We start from the raw sequence: 18,575 nt of genomic DNA, 5'->3' as shown, positions 1-18,575 counted from the left end.
TCCTAGCTGCTTGACCTTGACGTTGGCAGTTGTGGACATTAAATTAGATTATACAAGCACTCACTGTCAGGACCAAAGTGCAACAAATCAGCAGTGCACCCCGGTCAACAGCAGACACCAGGTAGGCCTCAACTGCGGCAGGAAACCACTTCATCAATGCCTCCTCAGTGTCCTCCTGCTGCCCATCTGCCTGCTCGAAATTCAGTTCAAGCCCCTCCCCTGCCACTAAGCCTTTGTTAGAGCCCCACTGCCCTCTCCATTTTCACTACTGGGATTTCTGTCATCTCTCTTCGGGCACTAAGCTGATTCTTCTTGACCAATGACTCTATACAGTGATTCTTCTCATGGACCAGAAGCCCCTGTAGGCTGAGGGCATACCTTAGATTTCTTGGTCTCTCTAAGTGGCTAATTTAGTAGTCTGTATACAGTAGGTGCACAGTGTTGCCTGTTGCTAATGCAACTCTTGGCTACAATTCCACTCTCAGAAGATGAAAGATGGAAGGGAAGGTAACCCCTCAGCAGTTTTCTTTGTTTTCTTTTTTTTTTTTTTTTGAGACAGAGTTTTGTTCTGTCTCCCAGGCAGGAGTGCAGTGGCAGGATCTCAGCTCACTGCAACCTCTGCCTCCTGGGTTCAAGAGATTCTCCTGCCTCAGCTTCCCGAGTAGCTGGGATTACAGGTGTCCACCACCATGCCCAGCTAATTTTTGTATTTTTAGTAGAACTGGGGTTTCACCATGTTGGCCAGGCTGGTCTCAAACTCCTGATCTCAGGTGATCTGCCTGCCTTGGCCTCCCAAAGTGCTGGGATTACAGGCGTGAGCCACCACACCCAGCCCCCACAGATTTCCATACACTTTCTCCCAGCACAGAAGCTTGTCTGGGGTCCTAGGAAGCCCAGGATTATTACAGCGAGTGGTTTTCTCAGTTGGTGGTGGTACGTTCCTGCAGTTTCAAGAGTGTGCTTGGGGATAGTGTCTGTTGGGCTGGAGGCTTGATAAAGGTATGGGCTGTGAGGGATAATGGGAGCCATTTGGCTTCCTTCTCTGCCATCTTTAGGGATGCTTCTATTCATCTTCCACAGCTTCCCACCACCCACTTTACTCCTGACATAAAAGCCTGGTTCCAGTAGTCCAGGGCATGGGAGTCCCTGAGCTTCCCCCTCCTCATTTTCTCCTTGCCTTAGGCTGGTATTTCCTAAAAGTTCTTCTTGCAACACAAGATCTCTGGGCTGGGAAGTGTTCGAGGGTGGGGTAAGGGGGAAGCTCTGAGATCAAATAAGTTTGGGAACTGCTGGGTTAAACAAACAGCTTTCTTTAAAGCAGGAATTTTCAGAACCTCTAATATGCTAATTTGTATCATGGTACACCAAGAAGAAGGTTATTATTATATGCAGTACTTCCCAAACTTCTTGTCTCATGGGGACTTTTCCTCAAATTCATGGAATTCCAGTCTGGGATATGCTACTTTTGGTTGATCTCATAACAAAGCGGGCTGTGTTTGCACCAAAATTGGTAGCATTTTGCTTCACAATCTAATGATATATTTAATGGCCCTTTTTAGGGGCTATTAATGTAGGAAAATAAAGGTATTATGTTTGGGGCATGGGTGGGTGGAAAGATCTTCCTGAGGAATGATCTCTTGTGGGAGCCTTCCTGGATTCTCCGGCTGGGTTAGGTTCCTCCTCTGTGATCCCACACCCCCAGGGCTTATAGATGTTATGTTCTCTTTCTAATGGATCCACGCCTCTGTCCACCAGACTATAAACTTCTTATGAGAAGGAACTCTGTCTTGGTCATTTTTGTATCCCTAGCTCCTAGTTGAGTGCCTGGAAAATGTGGATTTCAAGAGACGGTTGACTAGACCTGAAGGAAGCATAAACACAATGCAAGCACCTCTCTGCCAGCCTCAAACACCACTGGGTCTACAGGGGCCCTAAAGGAGGGAATGGCCAGCAATGAGATGAACAGCAGCTAAAGAGCCTGGGACTCTGTTTCAAGTGGGAAGGAGTAGTGATTTGCTGGTGGCTGGTGGTGGAGGAGACGGAGAAGCAAACAGGCCTTTGGGGAGCCCCTCCTGGCATAGCACGGTCTTGGGGTCCTAGTCTCTGTCCTCAGGCAGAGAGGAGGAGAGTCCCTGGAAGAAGTTAAGAAAATGGTATTCTAGCGACACCCCTCCACCCAGCCACACACACAATCATGAGATCCTTACCCGTGTAGTTAGGCGGGCAGACACACACGTAGTTGTTGATCCCATCCACGCAGGTGGCATTGTTTTCGCAGTCGTTGTCCTCACAGTCGTCTGGGTTGATCTCACACCGCTGCCCCTCAAAACCCAGAGGGCAGGAGCAGCTTTGGGATGTGTGGGGTGAGGAGCAGGGGAGCCAGGGATCAGGGAGAGAGGTGGGTTGGAGTGGCAGCGAGGAAGACCGGGTGGGAAATACAATTAGTTTCTCCTTCAGATGAAGGTCTGAGAAAGCACTTTGGACACGTGAGACCTTGGGGCCCTGAGCAGGAAGACCCTTAGGAGCCTAAAAGGTCATTTCATCCAACCCCATCTCTAGGCAATGTTCTATCTCCCCTGGCCCATGCTGGCTGCCTCGCTCCAGGGCTCCTGTCCGCCGACAAGGCCGGTGTCATCACTCCCCCAGATGGAAGTGGTTTCCTGGATATGGCTTAAATTCTTCCAGCTGTCCTCCAAACCTCCCTTCCTTCAGCTCTTCTGAGGCACAATCTCTTTTGCAGGTAAAGAGAGACAGCATAATAAACATCCTCCTTTAAGTGATTTTTTTTTTACTTGACGGCAGCCCTTCTATCTCAGGGTCAGGGGGCGGGCAGAATATAGTGGCCAAGGTCCCAGACTCTGCACCCGGGTTTCCTGGGAATGAATTCTAGTTGATACATTCTAGCTGCTTGACCTTGACCTGGGTGGTTGTGGAGACTGAATGAGATTATACAAGCAAAATGTTTAGAAGGGTACATAGCACATAGAGAATGCTCGGAACCCATTAGCAAGCTTTAGTTCTACACAAAATCACCCTACTTCCTCAACTGTTCCTCAGGGATGCCATTTCTCCCTATCATGTATTCCTGCTACTTCTGAGCCCCTCCAGCTTCTGGGGGACGAAGGCTAGAGTGGGAGGATCCCTCTCCTGCCAAGAGTGAGGCCTTCGGGTCAACTTGGCTTCAAACACTGTGGGCCAGCAAGATGCATTGCCTTCACTTGTCTCTACAGTATTAAATCTCTTGGACAAAAACCTCAATTGCCTGCATCTCTGCCTGATCTTGGTCATATCCCCAGGACTGGGCATGCAAGATCAGTTAGAACAAATAAAGGCTGTGCGGAAGGGGTGGGGGTGGGGGGCGGAGTGAGCAGCTATTTGATTAAATAAATGCTGCAATGAATCTCGATCCTTCCTTGGCCTAACGCGTTTGTCAGGGATTCTCACTGCATCCATGAGTGTGCACTTCAGCTTCAGACCTGGAATTTCAGATTTCAGAGATTGCTCTGATTTGGGCTTTAGCTAAAAAAAGTAAACTACACTCAGCGAACAGGCAGTGAATCTCAGTGGTCCTAGAATCCTACTTAATTGGTCTCCTTTCTATGACTGAAAACTATATCACATTTTCTACAAAAGGCCAGGGGCCTCTCGGGTCTCAGCTTTTGGGGTACAGCAAAATGACGAATTCCTTTTTCCTGTTAGGGACTCCGGGCACTCAGGAAAAAGGCTACTTCTTCAGAGCCAGACAGAGGGTAGGTTTCTGAAAGTCCTAAACCATGGCGTTGCCCATTTGTTTTCCTACAGACCAGTTACTTTGGCTCCCCCAGAGCCTTAGGGCGTCCTGGCAGTGAGATATGGTGGCTGGTCAAGGAAAGAGAGGTTGCTAAAGGAGTGACCGGGTGGAAGGAGGCTTATGTCTCCCTGTCTTCATTGGAAGCCTTGGAAAGCTGTCGAGGAGACTCCTGGAGCCATGAGTTGGTTGCGGGGATGAGAGCAGACCTCATCTCCTGTGTTGGTCTTCTGTGTGGCCTGCTCTGCCAGCCTTTGCTGTTCTTGTGAGCAGGCAATGCAGTAAGATTAGAGAAGCATGTGTATGAGGAGGCTGGTGATGCTGATGACTCAGATGTGTTATGGGTTGAATGGGGTTCCCCCCAAAAAGATATGTTGAAGTCCTAACCCCGAGTACATCAGAACGTGATCTTATTTGGAAATAGGATCTTTGCAGATGTGATGTTAAGTTGAGGTCCTACTGAAAGAGTGTGGACCCCTAATCCAATATAACAGGTGTCTCTAAAAGCAGATGGCCATGGGAAGGCAGACACAGGGAGAGCACTGGTGACTATGCAGGCAGAGAGAGGGGTGCTGCAGCCACAAGCCAAGGAATGCCAAAGATTGCCGGGAACACCAGAAGCCAGGGAGGGACAAGCAAGGACCCTCCCCTAGAGACTCAGAGGGAGCATGGCCCTGCTGACGCCTTGATTTGGAACTTCTATCCTTCAGAACTGTGAGAGAGTAAATTTCTGGTGATTGCAGCCCCAGTCTGTGGTTGTTATGGCAGCCCTAAGGAATTACTCTAGAATGGAAGAGGGGAGCAAAAGGGAGCTTCCTGATAAGCACCGCTCCCCTTCACCTGCCAGGTGCTGGCCCGATGCAGGAGTTTCCCTACTCCTTGAGGAGTGCATGTGATCTCTCCCATCACTAGCAACTGCCTCATTGCCTTAACCTTCCACCTGATTTCCCTGATCCTGTAGATCTGGGCCCTTTTCCTTTTCCCCTAAGTTCTAAAAATATTTTCAGTTCATCTGAAACTCTTCAACTGAAGACGGAAATGGGATATTTCTGCTCACTCGAACCTCCAGCTGAGATGGGAGAAACACAGTTGCCTGAAGTGGGGAGCTCTTCCCTCATCTGACCCCCATCTCTTGCCTGGGTGGGGCAGCCCAGGCTGTGTGCCCTGGAGGGGTGTTTCCTGGCTGGGGTCCCGTGGCCACCTCCATATTTCCCTGCAGTTTCTCCTCACCCCTGCTCTACGTGAGCCAGCAGGAGTGGGTGGTTTGGCTGACTCCAGGCAGGAAAAGGAACTCTGCCTTGAATTTCACTTTTCAGGAGGCAGAGCTTGATGGAGCTGGTTTGGCAGGTGGACACATGGGCGGGTGGGTTCCCTGGGGAAGAGAACCGGGAGCCCAGAACTTGATTTCTTCCCCAGACCACACAGCAGCCTCTGGCCAGAGTGCTTTTGATATTTAATTGGTTGCAACTTGAGCTCTAAGACACCCACACGTGGCTTGGCATGGGGTGCCCCCACCTTTATTGCCAAGGGGCTGCCGGCCCCCAACTGGCTCCCCAGGGATGCCAAAGGAGCCCATTCCCAACAGTCTGCTTTTGTCAGGGTCACAGGCCAGCAAAACTGGGCATCTGAAAGCTGCTGGGGAAGGTGGGAAGCAGGAAGGAGTCCTGAGGTTTGGGTGGAAGTCGAATCCCATTCCTAGGACAGGGAGGAGAAAAACCTAAGTGACTTCTATTCCCTTTTCTTCTTGAAATGTTAATGTCAGGAAGGAAAGAGGACTGGAGGTGGGCTTGGATGATCCAGGAATGAGCATCAGGAGATATGACCTAGAGCAAGTCCATTTCTATGCCTCAGCTTCCCTGTCTGTTCGATGAGGATAATACCTACCTACTGGATGGGGTCATGTAGGGATTTAAATGAGATAATACTTGACTACTTGGTACCTGGCATAGTAAGCATATAATCAATGCTATTTATTTTATAACTCAGAAAAGCATGGTGGAAGTGCCAGACAGGCGGTCTTTAAGCCTTCACCCAGTCCTTCTCTGACTTTAGCCAGCAGCGGACACCTCCCTTATAGGAAGCATGAGGTTGGGACCTGGTTTCAAATCCCTGTACCAATGCTTAATGTAACTCTGGGCAAAGGATTTGTCCCTCTGATGCTTGAACATCCTTATCTGCACGGTGGGGATAAACTGTCCTTCCCTTAGAGGGTACGAAGAGCCTTGAGATCATTCCCACACAGGGCCAGTAGAGCACAGGCCCTGGGCATGCCCTCGCTGGGTGTAATCTCTGCTTCTTTAGCCTGCCCAGGGAGCCCTCCAAAGTGAGTGATATGGTTTGGCTGTGTCCCCACCCAAATCTCACCTTGAATTATAATAATCCCCAAGTGTCAAGGGTGGGGCCAGGTGGAGATAATTGAATCATGGGGGCAGCTTCTCCCATACTGTTCTCATGGTAGTGAATAAATCTCATGAGATCTGATGGTTTTATAAATGGGAGTTCCCCTGCACAAGCTCTCTTTTGCCTCCTGCCATACAAGATATGCCTTTGCTTTTCCTTTGCCTTCTGTCATGATTGTGAGGCTCCCCAGCCATGCTGAACTGTGAGTTCATTAAACTTCTTTCCTTTATAAATTACCCAGTCTCAGGTATGTCTTTATTAGCAGTGTGAGAACAAAATAATACAGTGAGGGAGGCCAGGGGTGAGCTGTTACCTGAACCCATCCTTGTGGCTGTCACTCAGGTGGCAGGTGCCTCCATGCTGACAGGGGTTCTGGATGCAGGTGTTGATGGGCACAGTGCAGTCCTTGCCCTGAGGAGCAAAAGAGGGAGAAGCACCTGGTTAGGGGGTCTTCCAGGGCTGCCATGGCCCAGGGGACTTCAGAGGTTCCAGCATGCTCTGGGATGAGGCTGGGGAGATGACAACAAGCAGCCCCTGGGAAAGGCCTGCTGTGTGACTTGGAGCCCACCCATGGGAGCCCTCACCCCTAGTCACTGCACAGTGAGAAGGTGAACAGTGATGAGAAGCCCAGAGTTCAGGCTCCAGCCTCACTACTTCGCAGACTTTGCACCCTTCTCTATCCCAAACTGCAGGGCAAGAGCCCAGGCTATGTCTTCAGGCAAAGCTGAATTCACATACAGCTGGTTTCACATTCCAGCTCCATCCCATCTGGCTTGGCTGATCGTGACTTCACAAAAGCCTCTTGACCTCTCCAAATCTACCTCACAGGGTTGCTATGAGAATTAAACTTGAGCTTTCATGTAAGGAAAAGGTAACACAGTGTGTAATCCACCTAGAGCTTAGTAGGTATTCTGTAAATGCTAGAAGATAACATTACCGTGAGCCTCACTGAACCTTAAATATAACCCACAACTTGAGTAGGGAAGAAGGCTGAAGTGTGGCCAGCAGACCTTGTCTCCTACAAAGTGACAACCCCCAGAGAACCATCCTGGATTGATGGGCAGTAGGGTCCAGGCTTTGGTATTTATTCTAAAGTTCTGAAGGTAAGCCTAAGGTTAGGCCAGGTAGGGAACCCTGGCAATAGAGAGCTCAGGGTGGTGTGGGATTCTTTGGAGCAGGCCCCTCTGAAGGGGATGTGTGAGCTGAGAAGGAGCCAACTGCGTGGAAGGTGGGGAGAGGAGCATGCCAGGCAGCAGGAGCACCGAGGGCAGCGGCCCTGAGGAAGGCAGCTCCAAGGTAGAGACTGAGCTCCCTGAGACCCACGGTCCCAGGGAGCAGCCCAACTCTTCTTGGCCTTCTGGCTCCTGCTTCTCCCTTGGGAGAAGACCAAGCTCACCCAAGTCTTGGTATGCAGTCCCTTGCAGGACCTGGTAGCGTGGGTGGGGTCTGGGGAGGCTACTGCCGCATCCTTTCTGGGCCCTGGGCTCAGTGACTTGGCACAGACCAGGTGGAGGTGATCATGGGAGCCCGCCCACTGCCACACCACCTGCTCGCCATCTGCCGGAGAAAATCGTCTTCCCTCTTCTGCTGTTGTCGGCGATGTGATGGAATGGAACTGGGGCCTCCTGGCTGTGACGTCGCAGCCAACTAGGCCGACAGCCTTAGGCCCAGGACAGCCTCTGCTGTGGACCCTCTCAAATGCCAGAGCCTCAGGCCTATCTCTAGCAGCTGGAAGGCATGCGCCATGTCCGTCTGGTTCCCTTCGTGCCCTGTCCCAGATAAGGGGCCAGTCAGAGGATTCTTGGAGGGGGACAGGGAGAGTGCAGTTTGGGCTGGTATCTGATTTTATCCTAAACCATAAGAACACAGGGCCCCTTTCTGAAAGTCGGTGTGGAATGGAAACTGTAATACTAATTCTTACTCACATTGCTGAGCACATTTTCCATTCCAGGCCTCATGCTAAGTGTTTTATATTCATGATGGCATATCATGTTCACAACAACCCTATGAGATTGGTGTGATTGTTATTACACTCATTTTTACAGACAGGAAAGACAGACTTAGAAAGTGAGGTAATATGGCCAAGATCGCACAGCAGTAAGTGAAACGGGGAGCAAGCAGCTGAACCCAGGCATCCAGCCCAAAGTTAGTGCTGGGAGCCTCCATGCGGGACCACTTAGCCTGCCCCTCTCAAAACACACGTTCTGGGGGCACGCAGATGGGAGTGCACATTCTAAGTTGGCTGCTGTGTTCCTTGAGGAAGTGACTAGTTCTCTCTGAGCCTTGTTTTTACCACTTATGAAATGGAAATAATACGACCTACCCTATGGGGAATTAGTTAATGGTTAGAAATCATATATATGGAAGACATCTAGCATGTAATGGCAGCTCCATAAATAATAGCGATGCTGCTGCTGCTGCTGCTGCTGATGCTTGGGGTCTGAGGCAGGGCTGAATGTGAGTGACTGAAATACTTTTTCAGGTCTTTGGTTGGTGCCAAATAGTTCCAGAGGTGCATATGTGGGAGTGGTGGTGGCCAACACATGGACCGTGAAGGGCAGGACAAAGAACCATGAGAAGGTCAAGGCAAGACCTCTCCAGCCCCTGCCTGGGCTAGCCCCTGCTCTGGGGAACTGGCAAGTACCAGTGACTTCAGGTCAAACCCTCCCCACGGTGGCAGTGGCGGCGGTGGTGGAGGTGGTGGCAACTCCTGCAGCCTTTCACGCCAAGCACAGAAATCCAGGAGACAGAGCCTAGTGCTTGATGACATGGTAATTGGGCCTGGAGGTAGGGATTTCTGTCACTTACATCTCCTTGAAAAATAATCACTATTGCCAATGCCCGGCTAATTAGCCTGATTCAATTCTCTTCAGCCTCATTTTGCTCAAATCTACCAGATCTGTGATGTTCCTTGGTGTAGGACATGGCTTCCTTTAAAACAGGTGTTGCCAAGCCCTGTGCCATGGACTGGTACCAGTCCCTGGCCTGTTAGGAACTGAGCTGCACAGCAGGAGGTGAGCAGACGGGGCGGGAGCATTACCACCAGATCTCCGCCTCCTGTCAGCTCAGCAGTGGCGTTAGGTTTTCTTTTTCTTTTTTTTTTTGAGACAGAGTCTCGCACTGTCGCCCAGCCTGGAGTGCAGTGGCCGGATCTCAGCTCACTGCAAGCTCCGCCTCCCGGGTTCACGCCATTCTCCTGCCTCAGCCTCCCGAATAGCTGGGACTACAGGTGCCCACCACCTTGCCCGGCTAGTTTTTTTTTTGTATTTTTTAGGAGAGACGGGGTTTCACCGGGTTAGCCAGGATAGTCTCGATCTCCTGACCTCGTGATCCGCCCGTCTCGGCCTCCCAAAGTGCTGGGATTACAGGCTTGAGCCACCGCGCCTGGCCTGGCGTTAGGTTTTCATAGCAGTGAGAGCCCTATTGTGAACAGCGCACGTGAGGGATCTAGGTTGCTCATTCCTTATGAGAATCTAACTAATGCCTGATGATCTGAGGTGGAACAGTTTCATCCGAAGACCCTGATGAAGACCCTAGTTCCGTGAAAAAATTGTCTTCCATGAACCTGGTCCCTGGTGCCAAAAAGGCTGGGAATCACTGCTTTAAAATACACTGGGGGGCGGGCGTGCTGCCTCATGCCTGTACTCCCAGCACTCTGGGAGGCCGAGGTGGGCAGACCATAAGGTCAAGAGATTGAGACCATCCTGGCCAACATGGTGAAACCCTGTATCTATTAAAAATACAAAAATTAGCTGCACATGGTGGTGTGTGCCTGTAGTCCCAGCTACTCAGGAGTCTGAGGCAGGAGCATCACTTGAACCCAGGAGGCAGAGGTTGCAGTGAGCTGAGATCGTGCCACTGCACTCCAGCCTGGCAACAGAGTGAGACTCTGTCTCACAAAAACAAACAAACAAACAAACAAAACACTGGGAACAGCTACCCTCATTGGAAACCTCTTTTTGAGATGGGACCAGGAGTGCTGCTCTAAGTCCTTACTACTCAAAGTGTGCTCCTTGGACTAGTGGCACTGGCATGTCCTGGGAGCTGGTAAAAAATGCACATTCTCAGGCCTGACCTCAGATCTAATGAACTAGAACTTGCATTTTAATAAGCTCTCCAGGTGATTCTTTTGCACACAAAAGTTTGAGAAGTACTATTCTGAGACACTGAACATATGTGCCTGAAACTAAATGGCTGAAACAGAATCAGCCAACAGATATATTTTTTTCCCCAAATCTTAAAATAGTGGTAAAATAATGACCCTTTGTGAAGTATCTCCTGAATCCTGGCACTGAGGTAGGCAAAGTACACACATAGCCCCTTTTCATCCTTCCAACAGCACTGCATGTGAGTATGAGTATTCTCAGTTACAGGTGGGGAGAGTAAGGCTTAGGGAGAATCTGACTTGGGTTGTGAGTGTAGAGACTTTCTTGCAAGAGATAGCTGAGTTCTAGTTGTAGCTCATGCACTTCCTAAGTGTGAGAGCTTGGGTAAATTATTTCATCTTTATGAACCTTAGTTTCTTCATCTATTAAAAGAGGATAATACAACTTATTTCACAGGGTAATTAAGAGTGCTGCAAGAGATAATATGTTTAAACTGCTTCACAAAGGCCTGGCATTATAGTAGATTACGAGTAGCTCCTACCAAATGTTACACAGTGATTCCTGTGCTTTTTTGTAACATTGTGGCTTCCCAAGGTCACTCAGCTAGTAGATGGGAAAATGGAGATATCTGGAAATAGGTAGATAAATGCCTGAACTTTGAGCTCGATTTTGCAGGTGTCTGGGGATTTCTATTAACTTAGCCACTCATGCAGAACTACCACCTCAGTCGCTCTGTTTGGGTGGGCTCTAACCCTGGCAAGAAGGAAAGCAGGAGGGACACACTCAGCACAGAGAATGTGATGCAGCCCTCAGTTAAAGGATCCCTTGGGTTCAGCCTGCCCCATTTTATGGCTGAGGAAACTGAGATGGGGAGAAGAGCGGCATCTGTCCAAGGTCATGCATCCTATAGGCACAGGCTCCAGAGGGTCCTGCTTGGTGTTCTTCCCATGGCTATACTCTACTTGTCTCTAACCTGGCAAGTCAGACAGGTCCTGAATAGTCAGGGATCCCCAACCTCAGCCCCTGCAATCACTGCACTTGCCAAAAGGCAGTGAGTGCAGTGGCCAGGAGCACAGCTTCTAGAGTCAGTTGGTTCTGAGCTTTGAATCCCAACTCCCTTACCTGCCATGTTCAGTTTCTTCAACTGTAAAATGAGGGTCATTTTAGGAACTGTATTCTAGGACTCTGATAAGGAGTATGCAAGATAATACATGTACCTTATTTAGTCTGCTGTCAGTACATCGTAGGTACTCAATAAATGCTGGCTCTTACGTTACTGTTATTATCATAGTTATCATCATCATCACCATCTGTACCATTAGCACCATCACCATCATCAACACCATCACCATCGTCACCTTTGTCATCATCCATCCTCACTGATACCATCACCCTCATCACCTTCACCAACATCATCTTCACCATTACCATCAACGTCATGCATCCTACACCTGCCTGGGCTCAACACTTTCCTCAAGATCAAAATCTCTGTTCAAATTCTTCTAAAATTGACATGATGTTCAGAATCTTGAGAACAAAGTTCAAACAAGTGGCCTTACCCTGCAGTAGCCCTGCAGATACTCTCTTTGCCCTGGCCCTGACGGCCAGGTCATGCTTCATAGTGCAGTCAAGTGTAGTTGGAAGAAGCCTGGACTTCAAATCCAGCTCTGCTACTTTCAGACTCAAGTCAGTTTTAAAGAGAAGGAAGCAAGAATCAGAATGTGAACAGTTTACCTTCTCTTTAGAATAAGGATGATACTACCCATCTCATACGCTGATTAAACACATAAGCTCCAGATGAGTGCCTGGCTTTTATTGATGACTCAAAAGAGAACTACACTATGTATGGAATTGAGAATGTTACAAATGCAGTCACAGTTCTAGGAGAATGACTGAAGTTTCTTGGCAGTTCACAGAGACATAGACTGATAATCCTGGATCAAACCAGCAACATACCACCTGTTACTGATGCCCTATTCCACACCCAGGCATGAGGGACCACCATACAAGGGTAAAGGTAAAAGGCAGCAGTATGCTGGCTTATTGAGTGCTTACTGAATGCCAGGTATCGTCCTAGGTGTATTGTGTACATGACTGTACATTTGATTCCCATGGCAAACCTATAAGACAGGTCCTAGTTTGCAGCTGGGAAGACAGACAAAATTACTAGCCATGGCCACACAGCTAGTAAATGACAAAGGTGGAATCCACACCTGCTTCTCTGTGTAACTGCACAGTCTGAGTTTTCTCTGCTGAATGCATACAACGGAGTTTGAGAGGATCCACACATCCTGAGTATGTCTGCTGTTAATCTCTATTCTCCCCTCCTATTTTTTGTGTGTGTGAGTGCCCTGTGACTGTGAATTTATAACATTCTCAATTCCATGCATAGTAGATTTCTCTTCTGAATCATCAGTAAAGGCCAGGCATTCATCTGGACCTTATACATTTATTGTCTTCTCTGATTTTTATAATCAGCATATGAAATGAGGGTGCATGGGTCTAGGACTCAGTGGTAAGTTTATGGCTTTGGAGGTGGCTGGTTTCAAAGGGAATCCTTTGGCTCTTTTGTCCCAGGCCCATAGGTGGCACTCTGACACTATCTGCTAGAAGCAAGCCATAGTCTAGAAATAATCAGGTAGTCCCATTCCCCAGAGTGAGGCTGCCTCTAAGCCTGTCACTACACACACACAATCCCCCTGGGGACAGAGACCTGGGGATGCCAGCTCACTCTCACTCCACCTGCATCAGATGTGTGCATTAGACAGGCTGCCTGAAACTCTGGGCTTGCATTTGGGGTGGTGACCTGTGCGATGGACTCATCCAGGCTGTCCCTTGGAGAAGGGAGGGCACGCAGGGCGCAGTGCCCCTCTCTAGGACCAGGGCTGAAGGAGGAGCCTGAGGCATGAATGTGGGGGGCAGGGCCTCCAGCATACCTTGTAGCTGTAGGGGCAGGCACAGCGGTACAGCTCCACAGGGTCCTGGGTGCATGTCCCGTTATTCTTGCATGGGCTGGAGAGGCAGGCATTGCATTTGGCCGCAATGTTGATGTCCACAGGCCCTGGGCGGCAAAACCAGAGTACTGACAGCAGGTCCTGAGTGCACTCACTGCCACACCTCCCTTCCCCTCTGCTTTGGGCCCTCCCTCAGCCAGCGCCAGCCCCAGCCCCAGCCCCTCCCCAACTCCATGCCCAGATGGCAGCTGGCTCTCCTCAACCAGCACATCCAGTCCAGCTAGTGTCCCATTAATTCAGCCACTCTCCAGTGAGGAAAAGTCACAGTGGGACATCATTCAGAAACACTTCTGCAGTCAAATCAATTACTGTAATTAGCCTGATCCGATTTTGGTGCTAATCTGCAAACAATGCACCATAATTAGAAACCCCCTGTGTATCTTTTCACATTCCAGGAAGCTCTGAGCCCAGACTCTATTTGGACCTCCCATTTTTCTACCCACAAATACCCCTCCCCATGGAACAGTCTGTGCCAGGCTAAGCAGGGCATAGTGCTTGGGCCAAAGGCACACAGAGGAAGTCCCCCCTGGAAAACCTTGGAAGACAGAAATGGATGGTCCCAGAGGACACGGCGACGATGTTGACAATGGATGGAAAACTGCTCAGGTGCATGTTACATCTGTGACCATTTCAGCTGTGCTTGCTTTAGCTGCAAGCACTGGAGGGAGGTCAGGGTCCTTCACAGAGCTTTGCAAAGGGGGCTGTGTCCTGCTGCTGCTGCCAGCTTTGACAATGAGCCCTGGATAAACAGGCCATACTTAGTGTCAGGACTATAAATGACCTTGGGGCTAACAGTCATCAACTTGGAGATGGGCTGAGATGAACTTCAGTGAGTGACCATTTGTGGATGAGTAAACAGAGTGGCCTGATTGAGTGCTGGTACTAGGGGGCTCAACCCGGCTTCACAGTAGAATAGGAAGACTATCTGTCTTGGTTTGCTTGGGGCTGAGGGGGTTTGCAGGACACAGAGCTTTCAGTGCTAAAACCAAGAATGGCCCAGACAAAACCTGGATGACTTGGCTGTCTTACACTACTAGCTACAGTGCTTTTTTTTTGGAGATGGAGTTTCACTCTCTTGCCCAGGCTGGAGTGCTGTGGCACAATCTTGGCTCACTGCAACTTCCACTTCCCGGATTCAAGCAATTCTTCTGCCTCAGCCTCCCGAGTAGCTGGGATTACAGGCGTGCACCACCACACCTGTATTTTTAGTAGAGATGGGGTTTCCTCTTGTTGGGCAGACTGGTCTTGAACTCCTGATCTCAAGTGATCCACCTGCCTCAGCCTCCCAAAGTGCTGGCACTAGAGGCGTGAGCCACCATGCCTGGACCCCAGCTGCAGTGCCTTTAAAAGTCTCCACACCCAGGTTGTACCCCAGACCAATTTAATCAAAACCTAGAGGGTGGAGCCAGGCTTCAGTAATTTTAAAAGCTCCTATATGATTTCCAAAGTGTGCAGCCAAAATTGAGACCTATACCGTTCTTGGCCTGCGTGAGCCTCTGTAGTATCAGATCAGATATCTTAGAAGCAGGAAGAGGACAATTAAAATTAGCTTTAAGCCAATGGAATGTTTTTCTGCTTGCAGCAGAAGTGTGGGACACACTCAAGTTTGAGAGGGTAATTAAAGTATATCTATATATCAAAATAAGTATTAAGCCTCTCAGAGATGAGCAAAAGATATTGATATTAACAGACAATTGTGTATACAAATGAGAAGTAACTTTTTGATAAAAAAATTCAGGTTCCCCAATAATCAAAGACAAAAATAAAAAGAGTTTTTTTTAACCTATTGAATTAGCAAGGATGAGAAAATAAGAGAAAATAATGACAGAGTCTAATGAAAAATGCAATCAAAGGATGCTCCTGGGAATGTAAATGGGTTATAACCCTTTTTGAAAATCAGTTTGGCAAAATGTGTGAAGACCTTAAAAATAATAATATACTTTGATTCAGTAATTTCTGTTCTCTGAATCTTATCTGAGAACATGATTCAAATAGAGAAAGATCTTTATGTGTCAATGGTAAGAAAAAAAAAATGGAAATACTCTAAAGTTCAAAACCAGAAATGGATTAAGTAAGTGGTAGTGGAATATTATGGCTTGATGATGAAGACTGTGCATTGTGGAATCAGATAGACCTGGAAGCTCATTAAACCTTGATTTTCTCATTTTTAGAAATGAGGATAATATTAAAAGTTGATCACATAGAGGCATTAGAGAATTAAATAAGCTGTTATATGAAGAATGATAAAAAAATACACGAGAAGGTGCTTAACATCATTCCTGTTGCATAAGAACTCAGTAGTAGTTTGTTGTTATAATAATATGATCAATAAAAAAATCACATGTACAGTAAGTTTGCTGGGTAAAATGAGAAAATGCTTATGTTTTAATAATGTTGGATAAAAAAATGCAGGTTGGAAAAGATTTTTCTCAAGGCCAGGTGCAGTGGCTTATGCCTGTAATCCCAGCATTTTGGGAGGCCAAAGCAGGACGATCATTGGAGATCAGGAGTTTGAGACCAGCCTGTGCAATATAGTGAGAACTTGTCTTTACAAAAGATGAAAAAAAAAAAAAAAAAAAAGATATTCTCCACTATGGAAAGACATGTACAGAAAGAAGTCAGTGAGGAGATGTGTGGCAATGCCAGCAGGGGACTTGGAGAGAATGACACTTGGCCCATTAGATGAGGGTCCACATCAGCGTCAGCATCTGAGCCTCTTTGTGTGGGACCCATGGAAGAGATAGGGTGAAGGTTTCTGAAGCCACATCTCTTGAGATGCCCTGCTCTGACAGGTTGCTGGGAACACAACAGACCCCACAAGGGACAGGGGAGGCTGGGGTGTTGGCGTCACCTACCTTTGCACTGGAAGCGGTGGGTTGGGGTGGTGAGCAGGAGCCTGTCAGCCATGGGCTCAGGGCTACTGCAGCGGGCAATGCCAGGCTCCTTGTACCCCGCTTTCACCCACTCTGACAGCCACCGAAGACTGCAGTCACAGTGGAGTGGGTTGGTTCCCAGTGCCCTAGGAGGCAGAACAGGAAGTCAGGGCCCCCTGCCCTGCTTGGCCTGTAGGCTTCATATCTTCGGCTCTCTGGAAATGCATTTTCAGACTTTGGCTAGGCTGGAGATGTCCAACATGGGGCCAGCGGAGTAGTTGTCTCCACTGTGGCAAAGTTAATGTCTCCAGAGTGTACTTCCAATGCTGTGGATGTTTCAACTCCCATCCCAGCCCCTTCCACTTCTGAGGAGTGGTTCTCACCTATGCAGTTAAGACTCACTCGTCAACTCAACCCCATCCTAGCTCCTTTAGGGAGCTTCCTGGATCTCTGGCCATCTCATTCTCTGGTTCCCTTGTCCTGCTGAAGGGCCCACTGGAGGATATACTCTGCAGAGAAGGTTCTGAAGCCCAGCAACCTAGGAAGCTGCTTCAGACCACTTGACTGAAGAATGCAGGGGAGGAGGGTTAAGTCCAGTATAGACATCTCCAAAGTTGTGACTGGGAAGAAAATACTAGAAATTCTGTTTTTTTTTTAAAAAAATTGTATCTTTTAACAATTCTATTTTTGAAAGTTTTAGAATATGCATATGTAGTATATCCATCTTATAGTGTATGCACACATTATGAAAATAATTAAATATGCATATAGAAGGAATACAAACTTGAAAATGTTCACCAACAGAGGTGTATAAAAATATGTAGAGATCCCTGATCTGGGGAAGAGAGGTCTGGCCTGAGAGTAAGGGAACCTAGGTTCTAGTCCAACATCTCACTGACCTGATAGTCAACCTTTAGCTAGTCAGCTAGTATTTACAGGCCTCAGTGTTTCCTGTGTAAAATAAGAAGGGAATACCTGTTGCAGAGTGCAGAGTGGTTAAGAATATGTGCTTTGGAGTCAAGGCAAACCTGGATCTGATCCTGGGCCCTGCCATCTGCTAGCTGTGCCATGCTTAGACACAATGTTATTATATATAATAAAAGGATAAAAATGCCTTACAGCTGCAAGAAATAAATCGAAAACTTATCTAAAGTGTTCAGCCCATAGTACATGTTTTCTATTAGTTCTTATTAAATATTTACACTGTTTACATAATTGAGGATTCCTTTGAAGGCTTCTGAGGTGGGGAACAAGACAATATGCATGGTGTGGATACATTGTTGTAAAATATACTGTATGCATAAGGAAAGGACATATGCCAAAATGCTGACACTGATGACATTGTCGCTGACACTTCCATGCTTTCGTGTTTTGAATGCGCGCTGGGGAGAAAGACCGCTACTTACAGATGGGATAGAGATGTGAGGTCGTTGAAGGAGCCTTCAGGAACGCTGGAAATGTCGTTGCCATGGAGGGTTCTGAAGCAGAGGGCACAGGTCGGAAGGTTAGCATCCAGTAATTTGAATTTAGCACATTTTCTCAGGGTCTCCAGTGCCTGGTCTTGCCACCCTTCAGTTTTGCTCAGAGCCCCACTGCTCCTAGCAGTAGCTGCTGCCCCCTTTGCTCTGGGTGCATGAGTGTTCTATGCCCAGCTCAGCAGCAAGGATGGAGGGAGTAGAGAGTTTGGGGGAAGAAGCAGGTGGACTTTTCAATCTGATAGACTTGAGGTGAAATCAGAAACCAGTCTCTTTTAGCTGTGGAACACTGGATAAGTTATGTCACTTTTCTGGGCCTTCCTTTTTGCAGCTGAAAAAGGAAGAGACACATCTACCCAAGGGAGTTACTAGAGTTTCAGAGATCATGTGAAGAGCTGTGCTTAAGACCGGAAGTTCTGGAGCCAGGCTGTGTGCAGTCCAACCTGACTTTGTCGCTCACCAGCTGTGTGACTGAGGGCAAAGCAATTTACCCTCTCTGTGCCTCAGCCTCTGTTGTAAAACAAGTATGAGAATAAAAAGACTTGCCACGGAAAGTTGTCATGGGTCTGTTAATGCACGTAGAGAGAGCCAGCATTTTCTAAGTGCTAAATGACTAATCAATATTAATATTTGTGAAAGAGTCTTGAAGGGTATCTGGTATCGAGGAGCTCAGTAAATTAGTTCCCTTCATATTTACCTAAAGAGATCTTAAGGGGGTTGAGAAATGCTACCAATCCCAGCTTCGGTGACAGAGGGAGGGGGTCCTCAGCTCCCAAGGAGCGTCTCTGGAGCCGAACACTCACTGTTATGGAAACGGCTTTGGCATCAGCCACACACATACACGAGTCTGGCACTTGTGTGCACCTGAGTGCCTCTTCCCACAGCATGTCAGAAGGGCTGGGCACCCCACCTGGTATTAA

The 18,575-nt window shown here is 48.2% G+C and overlaps 1 protein-coding gene across 3 annotated transcripts in view; it reads right to left on the bottom strand.

Moving 5' to 3' along the window:
- The window catches only part of SLIT3 (slit guidance ligand 3), a 645,016-nt gene that overhangs the window by 33,453 nt on the left and 592,988 nt on the right, over nt 1–18,575 (bottom strand). For all 3 annotated transcript variants that reach the window (XM_033180336.1, XM_033180338.1, XM_033180337.1), the window contains 5 exons: nt 17,587–17,658; nt 16,163–16,326; nt 13,230–13,354; nt 6,501–6,598; nt 2,208–2,347 (listed from right to left, as the gene is read on the bottom strand). In XM_033180336.1, coding sequence (XP_033036227.1) covers nt 2,208–2,347; nt 6,501–6,598; nt 13,230–13,354; nt 16,163–16,326; nt 17,587–17,658 — 599 coding nt within the window. The remainder of the gene's footprint in view (nt 1–2,207; nt 2,348–6,500; nt 6,599–13,229; nt 13,355–16,162; nt 16,327–17,586; nt 17,659–18,575) is intronic.

The sequence above is a fragment of the Trachypithecus francoisi genome, unplaced genomic scaffold (assembly GCF_009764315.1).
Source record: "Trachypithecus francoisi isolate TF-2019V2 unplaced genomic scaffold, Tfra_2.0 Lachesis_group2, whole genome shotgun sequence".
In the NCBI taxonomy this organism is placed as follows: Eukaryota; Metazoa; Chordata; class Mammalia; order Primates; family Cercopithecidae; genus Trachypithecus; species Trachypithecus francoisi.
The sequence above is the reverse complement of the archived record's forward strand: the minus strand, read 5'-3'. Positions and strand labels throughout refer to the sequence as shown.